The sequence below is a fragment of the Leptomonas pyrrhocoris genome (genome assembly GCF_001293395.1).
Source record: "Leptomonas pyrrhocoris isolate H10 chromosome Unknown, whole genome shotgun sequence".
Classification (NCBI taxonomy): domain Eukaryota; phylum Euglenozoa; class Kinetoplastea; order Trypanosomatida; family Trypanosomatidae; genus Leptomonas; species Leptomonas pyrrhocoris.
The window spans coordinates 646376-666592 of NW_015438381.1; the positions used below are offsets into that span (position 1 = coordinate 646376).

At 56.9% G+C, this 20217-nt stretch overlaps 9 protein-coding genes across 13 annotated transcripts; all 9 read left to right on the forward strand.

Annotated features, from left to right (window-relative positions):
• Window positions 1–53: 53 nt before the first annotated feature.
• Window positions 54–777, forward strand: ABB37_08692 (hypothetical protein; the record flags this gene model as incomplete). Its single annotated transcript, XM_015807781.1, has 1 exon — window positions 54–777. The coding sequence occupies exon 1, from the start codon at window positions 172–174 to the stop codon at window positions 775–777; it is 606 nt and encodes a 201-aa protein (XP_015653863.1). The 5' UTR covers window positions 54–171.
• Window positions 778–1387: 610 nt separating this feature from the next.
• On the forward strand, window positions 1388–5230 carry ABB37_08693 (putative BRCA2 repeat-containing protein; the record flags this gene model as incomplete). The annotated part of the gene is made up of 1 exon (XM_015807782.1): window positions 1388–5230. The coding sequence occupies exon 1, from the start codon at window positions 1622–1624 to the stop codon at window positions 5228–5230; it is 3609 nt and encodes a 1202-aa protein (XP_015653864.1). The 5' UTR covers window positions 1388–1621.
• A 682-nt stretch (window positions 5231–5912) lies between these two features.
• Window positions 5913–6802, forward strand: ABB37_08694 (Anti-silencing protein asf 1-likeanti-silencing protein asf 1-like protein; the record flags this gene model as incomplete). Its single annotated transcript, XM_015807783.1, has 1 exon — window positions 5913–6802. The coding sequence occupies exon 1, from the start codon at window positions 6326–6328 to the stop codon at window positions 6800–6802; it is 477 nt and encodes a 158-aa protein (XP_015653865.1). The 5' UTR covers window positions 5913–6325.
• An 849-nt stretch (window positions 6803–7651) lies between these two features.
• ABB37_08695 (hypothetical protein) lies at window positions 7652–8615 on the forward strand (the record flags this gene model as incomplete). The annotated part of the gene is made up of 1 exon (XM_015807784.1): window positions 7652–8615. Exon 1 carries the CDS (start codon window positions 7767–7769, stop codon window positions 8613–8615), a length of 849 nt encoding a protein of 282 aa, XP_015653866.1. The 5' UTR covers window positions 7652–7766.
• A 557-nt stretch (window positions 8616–9172) lies between these two features.
• On the forward strand, window positions 9173–10926 carry ABB37_08696 (phosphate-repressible phosphate permease; the record flags this gene model as incomplete). The annotated part of the gene is made up of 1 exon (XM_015807785.1): window positions 9173–10926. Exon 1 carries the CDS (start codon window positions 9346–9348, stop codon window positions 10924–10926), a length of 1581 nt encoding a protein of 526 aa, XP_015653867.1. The 5' UTR covers window positions 9173–9345.
• A 1138-nt stretch (window positions 10927–12064) lies between these two features.
• Window positions 12065–13055, forward strand: ABB37_08697 (hypothetical protein; the record flags this gene model as incomplete). Of its 3 annotated transcripts, none has more annotated exons than XM_015807786.1 (1): window positions 12065–13055. In XM_015807786.1, exon 1 carries the CDS (start codon window positions 12216–12218, stop codon window positions 13053–13055), a length of 840 nt encoding a protein of 279 aa, XP_015653868.1. In that variant the 5' UTR covers window positions 12065–12215. The 3 variants fall into 3 exon arrangements, with proteins under 3 accessions (XP_015653868.1, XP_015653869.1, XP_015653870.1); XM_015807787.1 differs by having other exon boundaries at window positions 12142–13055; XM_015807788.1 differs by having other exon boundaries at window positions 12151–13055.
• Window positions 13056–13724: 669 nt separating this feature from the next.
• Window positions 13725–15024, forward strand: ABB37_08698 (hypothetical protein; the record flags this gene model as incomplete). Its single annotated transcript, XM_015807789.1, has 1 exon — window positions 13725–15024. The coding sequence occupies exon 1, from the start codon at window positions 13774–13776 to the stop codon at window positions 15022–15024; it is 1251 nt and encodes a 416-aa protein (XP_015653871.1). The 5' UTR covers window positions 13725–13773.
• Window positions 15025–15626: 602 nt separating this feature from the next.
• On the forward strand, window positions 15627–19031 carry ABB37_08699 (putative DNA-directed RNA polymerase polypeptide; the record flags this gene model as incomplete). Its single annotated transcript, XM_015807790.1, has 1 exon — window positions 15627–19031. One exon carries the CDS (start codon window positions 15627–15629, stop codon window positions 19029–19031), a length of 3405 nt encoding a protein of 1134 aa, XP_015653872.1.
• A 425-nt stretch (window positions 19032–19456) lies between these two features.
• ABB37_08700 (histone H4) lies at window positions 19457–19843 on the forward strand (the record flags this gene model as incomplete). Of its 3 annotated transcripts, none has more annotated exons than XM_015807791.1 (1): window positions 19457–19843. In XM_015807791.1, the coding sequence occupies exon 1, from the start codon at window positions 19541–19543 to the stop codon at window positions 19841–19843; it is 303 nt and encodes a 100-aa protein (XP_015653873.1). In that variant the 5' UTR covers window positions 19457–19540. The 3 variants fall into 3 exon arrangements, with proteins under 3 accessions (XP_015653873.1, XP_015653874.1, XP_015653875.1); XM_015807792.1 differs by having other exon boundaries at window positions 19471–19843; XM_015807793.1 differs by having other exon boundaries at window positions 19534–19843.
• Between the last annotated feature and the right edge of the window lie 374 nt (window positions 19844–20217).

The following is a 20217-nucleotide window of genomic DNA, read 5'->3' on the forward strand; positions in this document are numbered from 1 at the left end:
TCTTCGATCTTGTTGCAATCCTCTACGTGCATACTCACCCGCCGAACGCATGAAGGTGCCCGTTTACGTGCACAACTCCAAAGATTTCGTTGCGAAGAGCGCTGCCGTTCAAGCGTTTCCGATCTGACTCACAGTGTTATCCTCCTAACCAACCTGAGAAGGCACTCTACCATGTCTTCCTCAGCCAACATGCAGGGAGTCCAGTGGCCCCCGTCGCTGCTGCTGGTTGTACGGCGGCACCTGGAGCACGTCGAGGACGCCGTGGCGCCGAGTATCCCACCCATGCCGTCCTCCTCGCCCAGCATCTACGAGTTCTTCGAGTCCCACCGCGACGCCCTCGAGGGCGAGATGAGGACCTGCAGCTACGACCCAACCGTCACGGAGTGCTGCATCGCGTTCTTAATCGGTGTGCTGGAGCAGGCCTGCGCGCTTTCGTTTTTGCTGTCGCGTGAGCGCCGCATCATCGCCATGACGGTCCGACAAGTGGAGAAGCGCCTCAGCAAATCGCGCACCGCCGCGCCGGAGACGAAGCGGCGCCGCCTTGACGAGGCAGCCGCGACGGAGTCACGCTATGCGCGTGTCTTGACGCTCGAGTATCTGCTGCGCCTCTATGTCTCTCTCCCGATGATTTTAGAGCACTACGATAAACTTGGTAGTGCGGCGATGCCGGGCTACGCCACGGCTCCTCTGTGGTGCTTCATTAATATCTCCTTGCGGCTGCTGAGCTCAAATAATCGACTCTTTTCGCCCATCACCTCCTACGTTCCTCTGCGCTGAGCTGCTGCGCATGTGAAGACAATGAAAAGAAATCCAGACCTGTGTTTTGTGGTACATTGCCAGCACGTCTATGTGCGTACGAGTCGTCGCTCTTGTTGGTCTCCTAGAGAGCTGCTGCTGGCCTTTCCGTTCTTTTTATTTTTTGTAAGTTGATGATGCGTCGGAGCTGATTGTGCAGGAGAAGGAGTGGGAGGTAAACGGGCTGCAGCGCTGGGCGAGCTTTGAGCTGAACATCGCAGCGCCTGGGAATAGCCCTTGCCTTTCCTGCTTCACAAAACAACACCACTTCCTATCCGCAAAACAGAAACAAGAAACACCGAAACAAACACACACTCAAGAAACGCTTTCCAAACTTCATTTCTGCTCGATAAGCTGTGCGCTACAAAGTGACTGTGCGTGCTGCTCTTGCTTGAGCCAAGCCCGCTCGCTCGGGTGGAAAGTGTAGCTGCCGTGAGGATATTTCCCTTGACAATACCGTCTTTCTTCCTCGAAAACTAAAATTCATCTTTGCTCCGCAAACATCTCTGCGGCCTTCTCGTTCCTTCGCTTGTTGAACGGGCGCCCTTCCTCCCTTTCTGGCGTTGCCGGTTCTCTTCTTTTTTTCTTTCTCAGTTTTATCAGTCGCTGAATCGAAGAGGTACGAGCCTCGGGTGCGTGGAACCTGTTGCTGTTCGTCGAAGCCGAACGGCAGCAGCACAACAACAAACGAACAGGTCAACGGGGAAGCGTTGCACAGGTCGGTCGAGAAGCACATCTCCGTAGACTATGCAACGCATGATGTAGTTCACGCAGACAAGCAGACATACATCCGTGTTTCTTGTTACCGCGATCGCACACCGCAGCCATGAAAGGTGTCGCGTGCCCTCACTGCACGTTCATCAACCCGCCGAGCAGAATAAAGTGCGGCATGTGCCTTCGGCTGCTGCGCAAGCGCGAGCGCTCCGCCAACACAAATGACACAAAGAAGGCCAAAAAGATCCCCGACAAAGCCAAAAACGTGTCCTCGCCATCGGCTGCCTCTTCTTCACCAGCGGAGTCAACACAACAGAGCGATGTCGGTCCTTCTCAGCGTCAAAAGGAAACAACAGGTGAAGGCGACGGCGAATCGCACGAGGCGACAGCGGTGATGACACAGGAAGAGCGGCAACAGCTCGACGATCCACCGTTGCATCCATCGGATGCAACGCAGAGTACCAATGGAGCTCCTGCGGATCCGGCTCCGCCTTCTTTTCCATCGCTGCTCCCTCCGCCGGCGTCTGCGGTGCCGACTCTTTTCTTCACTGCCTCCGGCAAGGCGGTCACGGTGCGGCGCGAGTCGCTGCAGAAGGCGGCGGAGCGGCTGGAGAGTACGTCCTTCTCTCCCCCGCCGGCGTCCGAGCCGCTGGTCGCAACGCTGTTCGAAACGGCAAGTGGGAAGAGGGTCACCGTCCACAAGGACTCCATAGAGAAGGCGAGGCAATCGTTTGAGAGTGCTGACAAGGCCGAGGCGCAGTCCCTTCACACCATTTCCACGCTCTTCGAAACAGCTGCGGGAACCGCGGTGCGCGTGTCGGAGGCGTCATTGCGCAGGGCACGCGAAAAACTCGAAGACGGGGAGAGGGGAGCATCAGAGGACTGCACCGCTTCGCTGAAGGCCTCGGCAGGTGACACCGCCACCGCAGACGAGACGGAAACCCCGTCCGACAATTCCGTGCCCAGTGTCAACCGAAGGAGTTCACCGCTATTGGGCCTCTCGGCTGGGCGTCGAAGGGGCTTTGTGCCCCCGCAGCAACGTCTCGGCCCGGACCCCACAGCACGACCACGCGAAATGGTCGCTCCATCTTCTGCGAGCGCCGCCGTACTTCCTCCGAGCACACGACTTGAGCCCCTCCGCTTCACGTGTCGGTCGTGCGCGTGCCCCACCATCTCTCCCGCCCCTTCCTTAGCGGCGATCATGTCAGAGGAATTTTGTTTCAGCGCAGAGGAATGCGGCCCGACGCTGTCTCTCTTATTGGGTGTGCGGGAGACGCAGTCGGCGCGGGTGCCGCAGTGGCACGCCGGCATGCTGAAGCTCGGTGCGAGTGGCAGACACTGCACCGTCGACTGGTGCCGCCACGCGCTTCTCTCCGCCATGTTCCGCGTGTCGTGCGCGTCTCGCTCAGCGCCGGCTGCAACGAACGTCTTCAGCGCCGAGTCGGTGCTGCTGTGTCTCCTGCAGGCGTACAACACGGAGATGGTGGACGGCGAGCGCCCGTCTCTGCGCAGAATGGTCGAAGGCGACATGCCCAGCGCCTCCCTCGTGGTGCTGTACCTCAGCTCGATTCGGGAGGAGCGCGGCACCCCGCACACGCGCCTCGTCACCCTCTCCGATGGTATTTATCACATGAAGGTGACGTGCGACGTCCCGCTCAGCAACCTTCTCCGTGAAGGCGTCCTGCGCCCTGGACAGAAGCTAGCGGTGTGTGGAGCGAAGTCGCTGCTACACGGTCAGTACAGTCCCACCGAGTGCGACACGCAGTCGGTTCTCGCTATCAACTACAACTGCGTGCGGGCGGTGTCGCCGCAGGTACCGCTGGGCGTCTGCCACGGCGAGCCGCCGCCGCTGCCGCTCTCGCTCGTGCACCCGCTGGGCGGCTTGGTGCCTGCCATCGAAGGCGTCGTCGCACGCGTGCTGCCGCCGTTTTACATGACGCAGGTGAACCAGAGCGTCGCCGCTGCCGAAGACGGCGGCCGACCTGCACGCGAGCGCGCCATTCGGGCCGTTCGCAGCAGCCACGCCCAACTCCACGTCACCGACCGCCTGCACCGTACGATGGAGGGGGTCGAGAGTGCGGCGGAGACGCGGCAGCTCTCCCGCATAACATCCCTGCTGATTGTGAAGGACGGCACCGAGGCCCTGGTGCAGCAGTGGGAGACTGTAGAGGAGCGCAGTTTGCTGACCGAGGACGACGAGGGCCTGTCGCTGCCAATGGAGGGCAGCTGGGTGACGCTGTACGCTGTGAACCCGGCCAAGTCGCGCACCGCCGCCGCGCCCTTCCCCCACGCAAAACTTTTCTTTTCTGCTCGCACGTTGCACTTTGTGCCGTCGAAGCGGCCGCTGCAACACCTGCGGCAGGTGTGGGCGACGACGGCGGGGAAGAGCACCGCCGTCAGCGTGGGCTGTGCGGCCGACGTGTGCGGGCTCTTTGTGGGCCACCACAAAAACGAGCAAGGTTCTTTTGTGCTGCTGCTGCTGCAGGACAGCACGTACGCCGTGCTGCAGATACCCGTGCCGTCGGTGGGCCGTGAGTTGTCCTTTCCCATCCCGACGACCGAGAGGACGCCGCTGCTGCTGCTCAACACAACATTCCTCACCACCGAGGACTCCGTCGCCGGGTCGGACTGCTGTCGTCTTTTTGCGAGCGAGTACACCGTGGTGGTGCAGCGAAGCACGCAGAGTAATCTGAAGGAGGCGATGGAGCGGGCCGCGTCCCTTCAAGCAGCGGTGGAGGCCGCTCCGCAGAAGTACGCGGCTCGCAAGGCGGAGATTTTTCGCTGCCTGGACGAGGGCGAGGCAGGCGCCGGTGGCGGCACCGCCTCCTGTGCACCGCGAAGTTCGTACGTCTCGACCGAAGTCCCACAGGACGGCGGATTCAGCGAGACCGTCGGCAGCCCCACGACGGGTGCCGGCAGCATCGACGGCGGTGACCGCAGCGGGTTCCCGTCGGCAGCTTCTGTGCTGTCCAAGGAGGGGCGACTTCCGTACTACCTCCGCCAAGGGAACGGCAACGGTGGCCGCAGGCTGCATGGCGTGTTCATCCCTTCCGCACCGCACGCCAGCACCACCGCTACTCCGATGTCGGCCGCACCAGCGGTGGCGTCCACCACGCCATCTGCTCGTGTGGTCACTGCCGGCGGAGGAGGACCAAGCAGCAGTCGTCACTACGGCAACATCAGCGATTTCATGTTTGTGTACGACCCACGGCTGAACCGCCGGGCGTGGCACCCGCTGGAGGACCCTTTGCCAGCCGATCCGACCGCCTCTCTGCCTCTGCCATCTAGCAGCACACGGCAACGCGATGACTTCCGTTACGTGCAACTGTGCTGGTCCGTGTCGGCCGACTCCGCAGACGATCTGACGAGCAGAGTGGAGGAGAGGCGGACTCTGAACAACCTCATGGAGGCGGTGTGCCCCCTGCACGAGTTGTGCTCGCTAATAGCGGATGAGCGGCATATCGACGTCTCGCTGCAGCGGAGCGAGCGAATCGCCCGGTGGCGCAAAGAGAGCCACGAGGACGTGTGGTGGCGCCTCTTCGCCGAGTCGCGCTTGTTGACGTCGGCGAGCGAACTGAGTGGCGGCGCGGAGGCCTTTCTGTGGTGGCTGCCGGGCGAGTGGGAGGAAGCCACGAGGACCATCAGTGCGAAACTAAGAACGGCATTTTTTTTTCTTCTCGGTTCACAGCGATGCTCTCCGCCATGCGCGCCTCATCTCTGACAGCTGCGACGTCAGAGAACTTCCGCACGATTGAATTTGTGAGAAAGAAAGCGAAAGGGACAGAGGGGTCACGCAAGTGGACAGCGCTTCGCGTGGAATGGTGGAAACCCCGTATGGCGACGCTGGCCGATCATCACGAAGGTGTTTTACGCCTTGGTTCGTGATGCGTAACTTTCCTTGTTTTTACGCTTCATTTGCTCACTGAAAAGCATCTGCTCTACCAACGCTTATCTTGGCGGGTTGACTTGTGATCATTTACGCCGCAAAAACGCTCTATGACAGGTTTCTTACGGTTCGCCCTGAGTGAGGGGGCTTCGATTGAAGGCGGGATGATCTACACTGCGTGGCGGCGACGTGTGCACAAGTCGGAGCGTGTTGCGTGTGTTTGACCCGCTCACCCACGTTTCCCGTCTCCAACGTTGTCTTGCCCAAGGTGTGGCTCGGCATATTTTCGTCATGCGTACCCGCTGCACGCTGCGAGGGAATTACCAAAGCGCTCGGCTGCAGCGATGAAATGCACTGCTGAACTTGCTGTTGTTTTCCTCTGTCTTAGGAAAGACAGTAGCCTTTTTTAAAGCATTGGTTTTATACCCCTTCTTCGCACTTTCCGTTGAACTTTGCGTGGCTTTCTTTTTCTTGTTTTGCTCTGTACGTTGGCGCACACACGTCGCTGTCGTTCGCAAGGACGAAGTAAACAGCATACCTTTTCTTCTTTTTAACGTTAAAAGAAATTATTTAAGTACAGTGAATAGAGGACACATCAAAGAAGAGAAATCAACCGCACACACACACACACACACACGCCTCCATCGAGGGACACGTAAGGAACAGCTTCTTCTCGTGGTTTGGTTTTGTTTAGTTGAGGGGTTCAAAGATAGAAATACAAGTGTGTCTGCAAAGGCAGGAAGAAAAGCGCTGCATCTATTCAGGTCTTGTGGTCTTCACACATAGAGTCCAAAATAACAACAACGTTTTTTCCCTCTACAACGTATCCTTAGAACCTTGCTTATTATATTCCCCTCTAACGCCTTCGTGCTGTGCAGTCTTTCCTTTTAAGTGAAGATACACACATATATATATATACCTACTTTTGTAATGGCCGATCCTTTAGTGCAGCTGCTGGAGATCGAGCTGCTGGGCGCGAACCCGGACGCCTACGCGAATCCGCTTCGGTGGCGCATGCGGCTGGAGGCGGCGGAGAGTTTACCATTCCCCGTCTCCGTTTCTTTCGTCTGGGTCGGTAGCGCCTCCTCCTCGCAGTACGACCAAGTGCTCGATGACTTCGACGTCGGCCCGCTAGAGCAGGGGACGACGGAGTTCACGCTGGAGTGCGACGCCCCGCAGATGGAGCTGGTGCCGACCGATGACGTGGTGGGCGTCACCATCCTGCTGATATCGTTTCAGTATCGCGGACAAGAGTTCCTGCGGGTGGGCTACTACACGCAGGTGGCGTATTTCGATGCCCAGCTTAACCAGAATCCACCGGCGACGCCGCAAAAAGAGCTGTTAGGTCGCTTCGTTGCCATGCCGCAGCCCGCGGTCACCGTCACCCCGATCGAATGGAGTCAGTAGAATGAGATGAAGGATGCAGGGCTTTCACTTTCCCCCGGCGGGACCGCCTTCACGTACGCATTTGTAAAGGGCCGTGGAGGTTTGGCTGAGGTGCAAATCACACTGCTGGACTTTGCGACGTTATTTTGCTCTCTCTCCCGTGTGAGATGCAGGAGTTATTCGAGGCCTTTTTTTTTGTATGAAGAAGAGTACCGGAGGGGCGGCGCTTGTGGGTGCAGTGATCGGTTCTTGTCCAGGTGCGTGTTTCTCTTATTGCTGCGGCGTTTCATAGAAGCAAGTGCGGGGGCTCTGCGCGTCGTTCTGCATATTCCCTTGTTTTTTGTTTGGTAGGCGGAAGAGTTTGATCGACACAGTTTCATAGATGTTCTCGTTTTTTAATTATTATTATTACTTTACGTTGCATTGGCACCGTCTGACGTTCGCCATCTGTTTCCTGAAGTGTGTTTCAGTGCACCTGTGTGTTGATGTTTGTGCGTAGACAAACGAATAATAGCTTTCTGTTGTATGTACGCACTGTGGCGCACGCGGTTGCGCGGAGTGAGAGCATCGAGAGGGCTGTGGCAACTGCGTTGTGATATCAGACGCCACTGCCGTGTAGAACGTTCGTTGGGGTACCGCAGTGAACTCGTTTTCATGTCGCTGCTACGCACGCCTCAAAAAACTGGATGTTCCTTTTTTATTTAAGGGGCTCTGCAAGTCCTTTTGCTCTGAAATGTCTCGCTGCGTGATGTACGGTGTGTTTCGTGCAGTGCAATCGCAGCCACAACGCGGATCTGTCACGCCTCTCCTAGGATTTTTTCCTCCTCTTCTCAAGCCCCCTTTCTCCCTTGTACCTGCACGTTGTCGTTCAGTGAACGCGCCGACAGAAGTGTTCGATCGCTCCACCACATCTCGCAACGGCGCACTGTTTTTTTCTTGTCGCTGTTTTCTCCCTTTTCAAATATCCGCAACGCGCACGCTGTGAATGATGTTGTCATCCAATGAGCTGAATGTGCTGCTGCGAGATGAGCGGGCGTGGCGCAGAGCCGCACAGAAGCCGACTGGAGAGGACTGCAACGGCGCTGCATCGACTTCCAGCAGAGAGGCGAATTGGCTCATTTTCCGTCGCGGCACGAGCGACAACGCTTTCTCGCTGAGGTTTTCGAACTCGCTTCGGGCGGAGTTGCTGACGGACGGCCTCAACACCACCTCCTCGCTTGCGCGCTCGACGCTCCCACGCAAAAGATGGGACACGAGTGTGCGGTGCGCGACGGATGGCGCCGTCGCCGACCCACTGCAGCAGTTGCTGGCGCGTAATCTGCATCGACGGCGATCTCCGCCCAAACAGGTGCAGCCGCCGACCCGCTCGGTCTCCGCCCTTCGTGCACGCGAGCGGCGGCGAGCGATGCAGCGCGTCAACGAAGAATTCGTCGAGTTAGAGAGACAGGATCGACGAGAGATTGCGGCGGCGTGCAGGACACACTGGCGGGCCCTCACTGCGGCCTTCTTCCACGAAGCGATGAACATGCTTCTTCTAACCGAACTCAACGACCGCCGGATCCTCTTCAGAGCATGGCAGGAAGGGAAAGACATGTTGTCTTCCGCGATGCTCTTCGAGCAGGAGTGTCTGACAGGCATGACCCGTCGCCATTTCAAACAACACTGCCATTTTATTCACACCGAAGCACTTGTTCGCAGCCGCATTTTGAACGACGAGAAGGAATGCCGTGACTTGCTGGAGCGCTACGCCTACGTCGAGTTTCTGAGGACGCTGGAGGCGGAGATTGCAGTTTGCAAGCGTCAAGAGCTGCGGCTGCTGCGCCGTATCACGTAGAGGTGGCTTAACACGATCGTTTCTCATGATCGTCGCACACCACGGCTTCTTGATGTTATTTCACGTATAGAACACTGTATTACTTCCTTCGTCATAGAGAGCTGAACGTATGTTTTTGCTGTGCTTCGGTGGACATTAGAATGCCTACGTAGATGAGCCTGCGCTTTCCACCGTCAAAGAAAATGTTCACGCAACGACGAAGTATCTGCACTGAGCGCAGAGAGAACGGCGTTGCATCGGGTTATCTGTTGGCACTTGTTGCTGTTCGTATGTTTTGGCGCCGTCTTGCACATCGTCGTTGTACGGTCAATGAAAAAGAAACGGCAGAATACTGGCCGACACCCTTTGTGCCGCCAAGAACAGGGGTGCGTATATTTCTCTTGCTGTTCTCGAGCGGCGGGGCTCTCGAAGTATCTTCATCTTTTAACCTCTTTTGGGAGGGTCGTCATTGGTGTATTCGTTTTTTTGAATTCTCGCTCTCGTGTCCACCTCTTTTGTTTAACCACCACCACCACCACCACGCACATTGTTTGCTTCCTAACTCAATACACGCTCGAAGGTAACGTTCGCCGCCATTTTAACAGCACCGCCCTACCCACTTTACAGTCACATTGCTTCAGTTTTCTTTTTTGCCCTTAAAACCCTGAAAAACTAAAAACTTCTTGTCTTCAAACGTTTCCTAATTGTCTTGCATCTGTAGTTTTTGTATTTTTACCCCCCACGCGAGAGAATGGCGACTGTGTACCCATACATTTGGATCGTCATCGTCGGCGCCTTCGTCTCCTTCTTGACGGGCGCCGGCGTGGGCATGAATGACCTGAGTAACGCCTTCGGTACCACCTACGGAGCGAAGGTGCTGACACTCACGCAGATCGTCATCCTGGCCTCCATCTGCGAGTTCGCCGGCGCCGTCTCGCTCGGTGGCGCCGTGACGGCGACGATTTCGGGCGGCATCGCGAACCCCAGTGACTTCGCCGACCACCCGTACATCTTCATGTATGGCATGTTGTGTGCATGCGGTGCTGCCTTTTGCTGGCTCGCGCTCGCGACGTGGCTGACGCTGCCCGTCTCGTCGACGCACAGCATCTGCGGTGGTGTGATCGGATTTGCGCTCGTCTACGGCGGTGGCGGCTCCGTCAGCTGGGCGGACCACCAAGATGAATTCCCGTTTGTCGGCGGCGTCGTGCCGATCATTGCGTCGTGGTTCATCTCGCCGCTTCTCACGGGTGCCGTTGCGGCCATAATTTACGGCTCCGTGCGCTTCCTCGTTCTGCGCCCCGCCAATTCGGTGCAGCGCGCCATCTACTCGCTGCCCATCATCGTCACCATTGCGTTTTTCCTGGAGGCCTTCTTTGTGCTTTACAAGGGCGCCAAGAGCCGCCTGCACTGGGACGTCAGCAAGGCGGCGTGGGTGGCGGCCGTCATCGCCGTGGCAGCCGGCGTCATCTCATGCGCCTTCATCCCGCTGTTGAAGCGCCGTGTCGCCCGAATGGGGAGGAAGGCCGCCGAACTCGCCCAGGCGGAGGGGCGACCGATGGTGGATGTGGAGGCGGAGCTGGTGCGCAGCGGCTACGACGACAACGAAGACGAGGGCCGCACCAGCCGTCCTGTCTCGCACCTCACACGCACAGATGAGGAACCCGCTGCGGCGCGCATGGACGAGGGGCGCAAGAAGGGCGAGGCGACGACGGGCGACGTTGTGCGTGACGAGGCGGCGGAAGACAGCGACGACAACGTGTCCCTGCCGCCGGCGCAGCCACCCACGGCGAGCGGGCTGGAGGTGCAGATGTTCAACACGCACGCCGAGATGGTGTACCGCTTTTTGCAGATCTTCACCGCCATCTGCGCCTCGTTTGCGCACGGTGCCAGCGACGTGAGTAACGCGGTGGGCCCGCTGGCGGCCATCTACTCCGTGTACACCACCGGCACCGTCGCCTCCTCCTCCTCCATTCCCGTCTGGGTGCTGTGTCTGGGCGGTGCAGGTCTGGTCGTGGGCCTGGCCACCTTTGGTATCCGCCTCATGCGCTTGCTGGGCGAGAAGCTGACGGTCATCACGCCGAGCCGCGGCTTCTCGGCGGAGCTGTCGGCGGCGCTGGTGGTGTCATTCGCCTCCGGCTACGGCATTCCCGTCTCCTCCACGCACTGTATCACGGGTGCGGTGATTGCGATCAGCATGATGGACGTCGGGGTCTGCCGTGTGCGGTGGATGATGGTGCTGAAGATGTACGGTGGGTGGGTGTTCACGTTGGTCATCACAGCCATCATGTCCGCCACCTTCTTCGCGCAGGGCATCAATTCCCCGTCTTTGTAAAACTGGAAATCAGCGCCCAGCGTCTCAGGAGAGAGGCGCCACGACTGCGGGTGTGGAATACATCGTTGAAGGCGCACGAGTCCCCATTTCTTCCTCTCTCGTTGAAGTCCACCGTTTCGCCTGCAGAATTCATTTACGCTGCCTTTAAAATTTCTACACATGTCCCGACACTTTTTTGGTTCACGGAGAGCGGCTGTGGGTTTTTAAAAAACAAAAAAGTGTCTTTTCTTCGTCTTCTCTTCCTTTTGTTTTTGCTACTGGTGACGGCGCGACTCCTCCTTCCTTTCCGTAGTTTCAATGGTAGCCAGCATAATACTTTAAATGAAGGGGAAAGGGGCGAACAATCCGCTAAGGGCTTGATGAGGCGCAGTTGGATGAGATAGTTGAGTTCTCGAAAAAAACTTTTCCTCCGGTTTTTGCCTTTAGCTTCGTTTATTGCGCATCAGACGAACGCGTTTGTTCCGCATTAAAACCCCCTTCCGACCTCGTAAAGAAGTTTTCTCTTCGACTTTTGTCTTTTGCTTGGTTCTCTTATTTTCTAACGTCGCTGTCCAGCAAAGAACGGAAAGAAGGAGAAATGGCAAAACTTCTACACTGCTCCATCTTTTCTCTGAGAAGCTGATGCACTAATAACCGTAATGCTGTGTCTGTGTAAACACATGAAAATGTTTCCTGTTTTGTATACGAAGTTAAATGCAACTTCCGCACGTTTCTCATTTTCCGATTCTTTTCTTTTCTCTTTGTCACGTCGTTGCTCCGCAGTCTCAGTATTCTTCCCTTGGAAGTACATCATATCTCCTCAACAGATCTCTTGCCTAAGTGTCCAAAGCGAAATTGAAACGCAATTCTCATTTGAAAACTCTATAAAAATAAAACAATTATGCGGGTAACGGTGGTGCCGCTACCCGCTGTCGAGAACGTTTTACTGTCTAACGAGCGTCTCGATGCATGTCGTGCTAGATCGCGGTGGCATCCCCTTAAAGTCGTTTGCCAGGTGCTTCTCTACGTTCTCGGAGACCGTTGCTGATCGTGCAAAAGCAGCTCGTTCTCGTTGCTACTTCTGTTTTTGGTGTTACGCCGACTTGAACCACCCTCTACCTTTTTTCTTTCTCTCTTCTTCTTTTGTTGATCCTCATGACGTGCCTTTGTGCCACTGCTCGATGCGTACGGCCTGCTTTGCTCCCTGCGTGCGTCTTTCCCACATCCGCACGTTTCAGCCGCAACAGCCAATGCCACGGCTCTTTCCCGTCTCTCCGGTCTTGGTCTCGCTCTTTCGATCGCATTTTTAAATGCAGAAACGTCTACGTCGTACCGACGACGTTGGGCTGAGTCCACTGAAGGCGCCGAAGCTAATCGATGCGTCGTTGGTTTCCGTTGTGAAGGGCGAGGTGGGCGATGGCTCGCCCCGAAACCCTTTTCGACTTCCGCTGCGCACGGAGCCAAACCGGAGGGGGTGCATCCACTGCACGGCGGACACGTGTGATTGCAGGTGGTTTGCAGAAGAGCTTGACCGCTGCTACGCCTCACTGTCCCTTAAAAGGGAGACCGAGCGCCTAAAGAAGCGGGAGTTGTGCGCCAAGTCAATTTTGCCGCCATTTGTGGCTCGCCTCATTCGTATCGCACGCGTCTCGCCAAGCGACACTTTTTATGATCTGGGCTGTGGAAACGGTAGCGTGCTGTTTCAGGTAGCCGCCCTGACTGGCGCGCGCTGTGTTGGGGTTGAGATCAACCCTCACAACGCGCGGTTGGCGAACGACGCATGGGCGTACATGAAGCCGATCTTAGAAAAGAAATACGAACGAAAGCTAGAGGTGCAGATTGTCTGTGGCGACTTCTGCGAGCTTCTGCGTGATCCTTTGTATTTTTCTTCGTCGTCCGTGATCTGGGCTGCAAATCTCCTCCTGCCTAGGCCGGTGAACCACTTCCTTTCAGAGCGCCTGCGCAGTGTGCCAAAAGGGACACGCGTTTTGTGCTTTGAAGACCTGTACCCCCACTCGCGGTCGCTCTCTCGTATCCGTGACCCGGACGCCTTCGACAGGTTCATTTTTCATGACTATCAATGGCAACCAGAGACGGTGGAGTGGTGCTCCATGAGCGGATCCTTTTACTTGTACGAGAAACGTATTTGAGAATCGGGATTGCCGACTATCTCTTTTCCTTGGCGGGAATGCCGGTAAATGGAGGACCGCCGTTTTTATGTGTTGCCGGCTACCTCGTTCTTGTTTGTTGTGGCTTGATTCATAAAGTGATGTGTCCCGTCCACAGCTGCCGGTGTGTTCGTGGGCTTTGCCCGACCTCCTTCAGCTATGATATCACCTGTACAATTAACTCTCTTTTTCATATTTCGATTTGTACACTTTCATGACAGCTCTTTGTCCCTTCGTGTGTTTGTACCCTCTCTCAATGGAGTTCTTCTTCCCTCGCGATATACTGGATGAAGGCCCGATGCGTGTAATATGCGGAGACATGGTCGTAGAAGACGTCGTCGGCGGCGATCCAAATGGACGGGTGGGGTGTGCGTCGAGATGACTTTCGCCGCTCCAGTTCTTTGTGTGAGGCGTTAGATCTTTTTTTCATGCGGTGAGCAAATGCGGTAGAGGTGTCATGGGCATGACACGCGTTCAGCGCGCACTCCGGTGCATTGTCCTGCCCGAGGCACCGAAACTCCATGGTGGCTGCGCTCCCCCATCTCCGTCGTTTAGTTCGCTACTTGTGTCTCCTGTCTTTGCAAGTGGCCAACTTTCTCTTCATGAACTCCATTCGTTTTTCTCTTTTTGTATCGGAACGCGGATGAACACAGAGTGGGAACAGCGTCAAAGTGTTTTTGTGGGGACATCTTGAAGCTCCATGTTATTTTTAGCGCGAGATGGAATGCAAGGGCAGCTGATTGAGACGGAGACACGCACGGTGGTGCGCAACTACTCGCTAGGCGAAGTGGCACGCAATGCACTGGTCTACTCTCCAGCTAGTCAGAGCGTCATCGCTCATCAGACACGCAACTGCGCGCTCTTCCTCTCCGCCTCCACAAAGCAGCCGCTGCAACGCAGCTTTACACCCGAGCTGATCACCAGCTGCGCAGTCACTAAGTGCGGCACCTTCATGGTTGCTGGCACTACCAACGGCACCGTCTTGATATGGAACCTCCTCTCTGGGGAGCTCATCAAGAACTACAAAGGACACCTGCGCTCCATTCAGGCTGTGGCGATCTCTTCGGACGACTCCCTCGTGGCCACCGCCTCTGAGGACTCGGTGTGCAAGGTGTGGAGTCTTTCCACCTTGGCCTCGCTGCGCATGCGCGTTGTCGTGCCGCGCTGCGTCTTCACCGGGCACTCGCTGAGCGTCAACTGCTGTGTCTTCTTGCAGCGGTCGAACATGCTCTTGACCGGGTCGAATGATCGCACGTGTCGACTCATCGATGCGGGGACCGGGGAGCAGCTGCACTCCATCGCGGTTGGCGACGCCGTCACCGCCCTCGCCGTCAGCCCCGACGACAGCTGCCTCGTCGCCGGCACACAAAAAGGCTTCTTGTACTTCTGCGGGCTCTACTCGACCTCCTACGGACTTCCATTTGTGGAGAGAGGCGACGGTGGTGGTGTCGGTGGCCGCGAGGCCATTCTTCGACCGCCCAGCGCAGACGGCCACCACTCGCCTGTGGTGTTTCTGCAGAGCGACCCGGCAAGTCCGTCGCTGGTGCTCACGGCGAGCGAGGGTGGCGCCGTTTTGTGGTACGACATGCGTAGTGGCCGGCTGGTGAAGGAGTGCGTGGGGTCGCAGAAGGGCAGGCTGCTTAGCTGTTGCCTCGTCCCCGCTTCCGCGCTTCACGTGAAAGGCGTGTGCGCACCGCTGGAGAAGAACCCGGTGGATCCATCGAGCGGCAACTACCACGTCACGCAGCAGTCCGTCGCGTCGCGCACGGTGAGTCGGGGCGAGAAGCGCGCACGAGACTCCGACGCAGGCGCCTCGTTCTCTCCTGCCGCTGAGGAAGACGAAGTGGAGGAGAAACTGAAGACGCTCAAGGCGAAGAGCGCAGAGCTGGAGGGGCTTCGGGCACGCCTGCAGCGTCAGTTGGAAAAGATAGCGGCCGCCACGAGGGGCTGACGAGGAAGGCGTACCAGGGCGGGCTCTTTCTCTTGCTGTGTGGGCACCGCGGCCTGATGTCAGACGAAAACGTTGCCGTACACGTTGTGATGCTGCCTTTGAAGCTTCTATTTCCCTTCTTCTCTAACAGTGTAAATGAATTTCGCGTAAACTAAGGCCGTCTAGGAGTGTCAGTAAAGAAAATAAGACAACACAGAATACAACAGTTTACGTTCGCATATTCTGCTCAAAGGAGTGCGGTGCACGAACGAATACTTCTTGTAGGGGTGCCTCGCCTCTTGAACGTTGCACGTTGTTGCGCCTGCTTTGCCCTTTGTGTACGCTGTCTTCATGGCGACCCCGCTGCGGGCACCCGTTCAGCTGTCATAAATCTGTACGTTGTATTTCCGAATGCAACCCTTGGTGTGCCGCCGAGCTTACTTCCTTTCAGCGCCACTTCTCCTTTTCGATGCTTTCCGATGCCTTCTCCATTACTTTCCGTGTGTTCTTTGCCAGAAACGTGGCAGCATTTTTTTTTCTCGGGCGTGCGCACGGGGAGAAGAGAGAAACGTACTTCTTTCTTGGAAAGAGAGGACGTAATTCGTTGCGTTGGGTGTGTTTCTATGCATGCAAAAGGGGTCATTGCAAATATGACAGATTTTGGTCTTGAGTACCAGCAGAAAAAGCTGGAGATGCTGCCGGCGCTGATGGGCATGCGCGGGATCCTCAACCACCACATCGCGTCCTTCGATCACCTCATCGAGGTAGAGCTGCAGCGTATTCTGCTCAATGACTCCAATGTGGAGATAAAAAGCTCCGTCGATCCCGATTTCGTTATCCGCTACCAAAACATTCGCGTTTGTCGCCCGCAAGAAATCGTCGGCAAGGGTCACGTGCCAAAGCCGGTGACACCGCAGGAGTGCCGCACCCGCGACATGACGTACCGCGGTGACATGATCGTGGACGTGCTCTACACCAGCCGCGACCGCTCTCGTGCGATGCTTGTGGAGAAGGATGTGAAGATCGGCACCATCCCGATAATGCTGAAGTCGAAGTGCTGCAACCTGTATCGCAAGACGCGCGAAGAGCTGGTGAACATGCGGGAGTGTCCGCTGGACCCCGGTGGCTATTTTATTATCAAAGGCGTAGAGAAGGTGTGTCTGGTGCAGGAGCAGCAGAGCAAGAACCGCGTCATCATCGAGGCAGACGAGCACGGAAACATTTCGGCTCACGTGCAGAGTAAGACGCACTACTCGATCTCCAAGTGCGCTGTCACCTTCAAAAAGGGCAGCATTGTGCTGACGCACCGCTCCTTTACCGAGGACATCCCAATTATTGTGGTGCTCAAGGCGATGGGCCTGGAGAACGACCAACACATCACCCAGTGCATCGGCACGTCGCCTGCGTTTCAAAAGATTTTGTTTCCCTGCTTTGAGGAGGCCCGCCTGCTCAACGTGGTGACGCAGAATGACGCGCTGCAGTACATCGGCGAGAAGCGGAAAGAGACGGTCTGGGAGATGGAGGAGACCCAGCAGAGACAAATTCACAAGTCCAAGGCGGACAAGGCAGCGGAGTTTTTAGCCAACGTGCTGCTTTGCCACATTCGGGAGGCGCAGGTGCAGAAGGACTGGAACTTCCGGCACAAGGCATTCTACGTCTGCTTCATGGTCCGCGGCATGATTGAGGCGAGCTTCGACTCCTCCCTCCTCGACGAGCGCGACTTCTACGGCAACAAGCGCTTTGAGACCACCGGGACGCTCATGGCCCTCCTGTTTGAGGACTTACTGAAGCAGTTCAACCGCGTTGTGAAAAGCGCGATGGATCAGCAGCTGTCCAAGAAGGACTCGACGCGTCCTTTAAATCTGAAGCAGCTCATGGAGAGTAAAATGGAGGTCATACAGAACGGCATGCGGATGGCCATCAGCAGCGGGCGGTGGGATTTGAAGCGGTTCAACATGAATCGCCAGGGCATCACGCAGGTTCTGTCGCGTCTTTCCTACATTGCCTGCCTCGGCATGATGACGCGTCTTGCGTCCTCTTTCGAGAAGACGCGCAAGATTAGTGGGCCGCGCTCACTGCAGCCGAGCCAGTGGGGAATGGTTTGCCCCTGCGATACCCCGGAGGGCGAAAGCTGCGGGCTTGTCAAGAACTTCGCCACCTTAAGCCAGGTGACCCTCGACCTGAACGACGACTACGTCCGTGCCGCCGCGCACTCCCTCGGTGTGGAGGAGATCGACACGGTCACGCCGACGGACTTCCTGCACTACTTCAGCGTCTTCTTGAATGGCACCCTCATCGGCATTCACCGCTACCCCAACCGCCTCTGCGCCGGCATCCGCGCGCTCCGCCGCTCCGGCCGCCTGCACCCGCACGTGTCCATCTCCACGCAGCCGCGGCAGCGCACCGTGCAGATCGGCAGCGATGGCGGCCGCATTGTCCGCCTCCTCATCACCGTGCGAGGCGGCAAGCCGGCGGTGACGTCTCGCCACCTCGACCGCCTGCGCGACCGCCTCTGCACCTTAAACGATTTCTTGGCGGACGGTCTCATTGAGTACGTCGATGTAAACGAGTCGAATGACTGCCTCATTGCCATCTACCCGGCCGACATCGGACCTTACACGACGCATCTCGAGGTGGAGCCGCTGTCGCTGCTGGGCGTGGTGGCGGGCATCATTCCCTACCCGCACCACAACCAAGCGGCTCGTAACACCTTCCAGTCCGCCATGGGTAAGCAGGCACTCGGTACGGTGGCGCTAAACCAGTATATTCGCGCAGACACGGTGTTGCTGCTCGGTGCCTACCCGCAGCGGCCGCTGTGCCGCACCAAAGCAATGTCGTTGACGAATTACGAAAAGCTGGGTGCCGGTATCAACGCGATGGTGTGCGTCATGAGCTACAGCGGCTACGATATTGAGGATGCGCAGGTGTACAACAAGTCTTCGCTAGATCGCGGCTACGGCCGGTGCGTAGTGCTGCGCAAACACGAGGTGGATCTCGAGAAGTTTGCCGGGGGCGAGTTCGACGTTGTGCTGCCGCCGGAGAAAAACAACGGCAGCGGTAAGTTTAAAGCCTTGAACCCGGACGGAGTAGCGAGCAAGGGTGCCATTGTGCGTCAGTACGATGTGCTCGTGAACAAGTTCACGCCCGTCGCAGGCGGTGACCCGAGGCCGGTGCCGCTCCTTTACAAGTACCCCCAGCCGGCGGTGGTCGACCACGTTGTCGTCTCCCCTCCCGGCGACTACGACCGCTCGCTAGATGTGGACCAGAAGATAAAGGTGGTCACGCGGGAGGTGCGCCCGCCAGAGCCGGGAGACAAGTTTTCGTCCCGCCACGGCCAGAAGGGCGTCGTCGGTCTCATCGCCAACGGCGTCGACATGCCGTTCAACGAGCGGGGAATGAGTCCGGACATGATCATGAACCCGCACGGCTTCCCCAGTCGAATGACGGTGGGCAAGTTGATGGAGCTGGTCTGCTCAAAGGTGGCGGCTCTCCGGGGCTCCATGGGCGACGGAACGGCCTTTGCAGGCGACTCAGCCGACGTCATCAGCAAACAGCTGCTCTCCTTTGGCTACAACTATCACGGCAAGGATGTCTTCTACTCTGGCATCACCGGCGAGCTCATGCAGGGCTACGTCTTCTTTGGGCCTATCTACTATCAGCGTCTGAAACACATGGTGACGGACAAGATGCACGCTCGATCCACCGGGCCACGCTCGATGCTGACGCGGCAGCCGACGGAGGGTCGCTCGCGCAGTGGCGGCCTGCGCGTCGGCGAGATGGAGCGTGACTGTATGGTGGGCTACGGGGCGTCGAACTTGCTGAACGAGCGGCTTCTGATTAGCTCCGACATGTTTGCCGCGGATATCTGCAACGTCTGCGGCAACCTCGGGTACAACAACCGGTGTACCTACTGCAAGGCGAAAGGAACTACTTCAAAGGTCAACATGCCGTATGCGTTTAAGCTGCTGATTCAGGAACTACAGGGCATGGGCATCAGCTTACGCCTTTCTATGGACTCGCCCGCGTAGAAAGGAACGCATCCCCAGAAGACAAAAGAAAAGAACCGACGGAAGACAACGACGGCGGCTACATCCCACTGCATCTTATTTTTCTCCTTGTAACACTAAACCTCCTATAAAAACATCCGTGTAATCTCCAATCACAGGGGGCGAGGTTATCATCTTACTGATCTTAATGCCACACACACACACACAAGAAATGATTCGAATTTAGAGCTCAATTGCCAAGGGTGATGTTTGGTTTCACACGGTTCCTTTTCGTTTTTTCCCGAAAGCGGCCGTGCAGGGTTGTATATGTGTGTACATATCTTATCTGCTGTTGCCGAGGGAATGCCGAAATGACTTCTGGTTTTTCCTCCCTGCCTAACGAGCATCGTTCACTACGTTTCTCCTCCGAACACCTCAACACCTTCTTTTCCTTGTTGAACTAACGCATCCACCGCTGTAAAGATCTACACGCACTACTGTGAGTACTTCGCAACAACCCTCTACCTATCACACTCTTCCACACAGCAAACATGGCCAAGGGAAAGCGTTCCGCTGACGCCAAGGGCAGCCAGAAGCGCCAGAAGAAGGTGCTCCGCGACAACATCCGCGGCATCACCCGCGGCTCCATCCGCCGCATGGCCCGCCGTGGCGGCGTGAAGCGCATCTCGAGCGAGATCTACGAGGAGGTGCGCCGCGTGCTGAAGGCCTACGTCGAGGACGTCGTGCGCTCCAGCACCGCGTACACCGAGTATGCGCGCAAGAAGACGGTGACGGCGTCGGACGTCGTGAACGCGCTCCGTAAGCGCGGCCACATCCTGTACGGCTACGCGTAAGGCGTGTACCTCTGCGTGTGTGTGTGTCGTACGTATAGCTGCCGCTTTGTTGAAGCCATCACGGCAGCGACAGAGTCGGACAACTTTCCTTATAGAGTCCTATTTATTTTTGTTCTTATGCTTTCGTTTTATTGATCTACCCTTCCTACCCTACCTGACCTCCACCCTGAGGAAAGAGAACAGATGAAAGCAAATGCATCACGAACGACTGCAAGGGCAAGAGTGCCTTTGGGCGAAAAGAGGTTGAAAAATGACACCCACATATCTCGTTTACCAATTCTCCCTTGCACGTACGCCTCCGCCTCAACACACTTCTGTATCTCGCATCCATGAAAACAGAACACAACATTAACAAAAACAACAATTAATTCTTT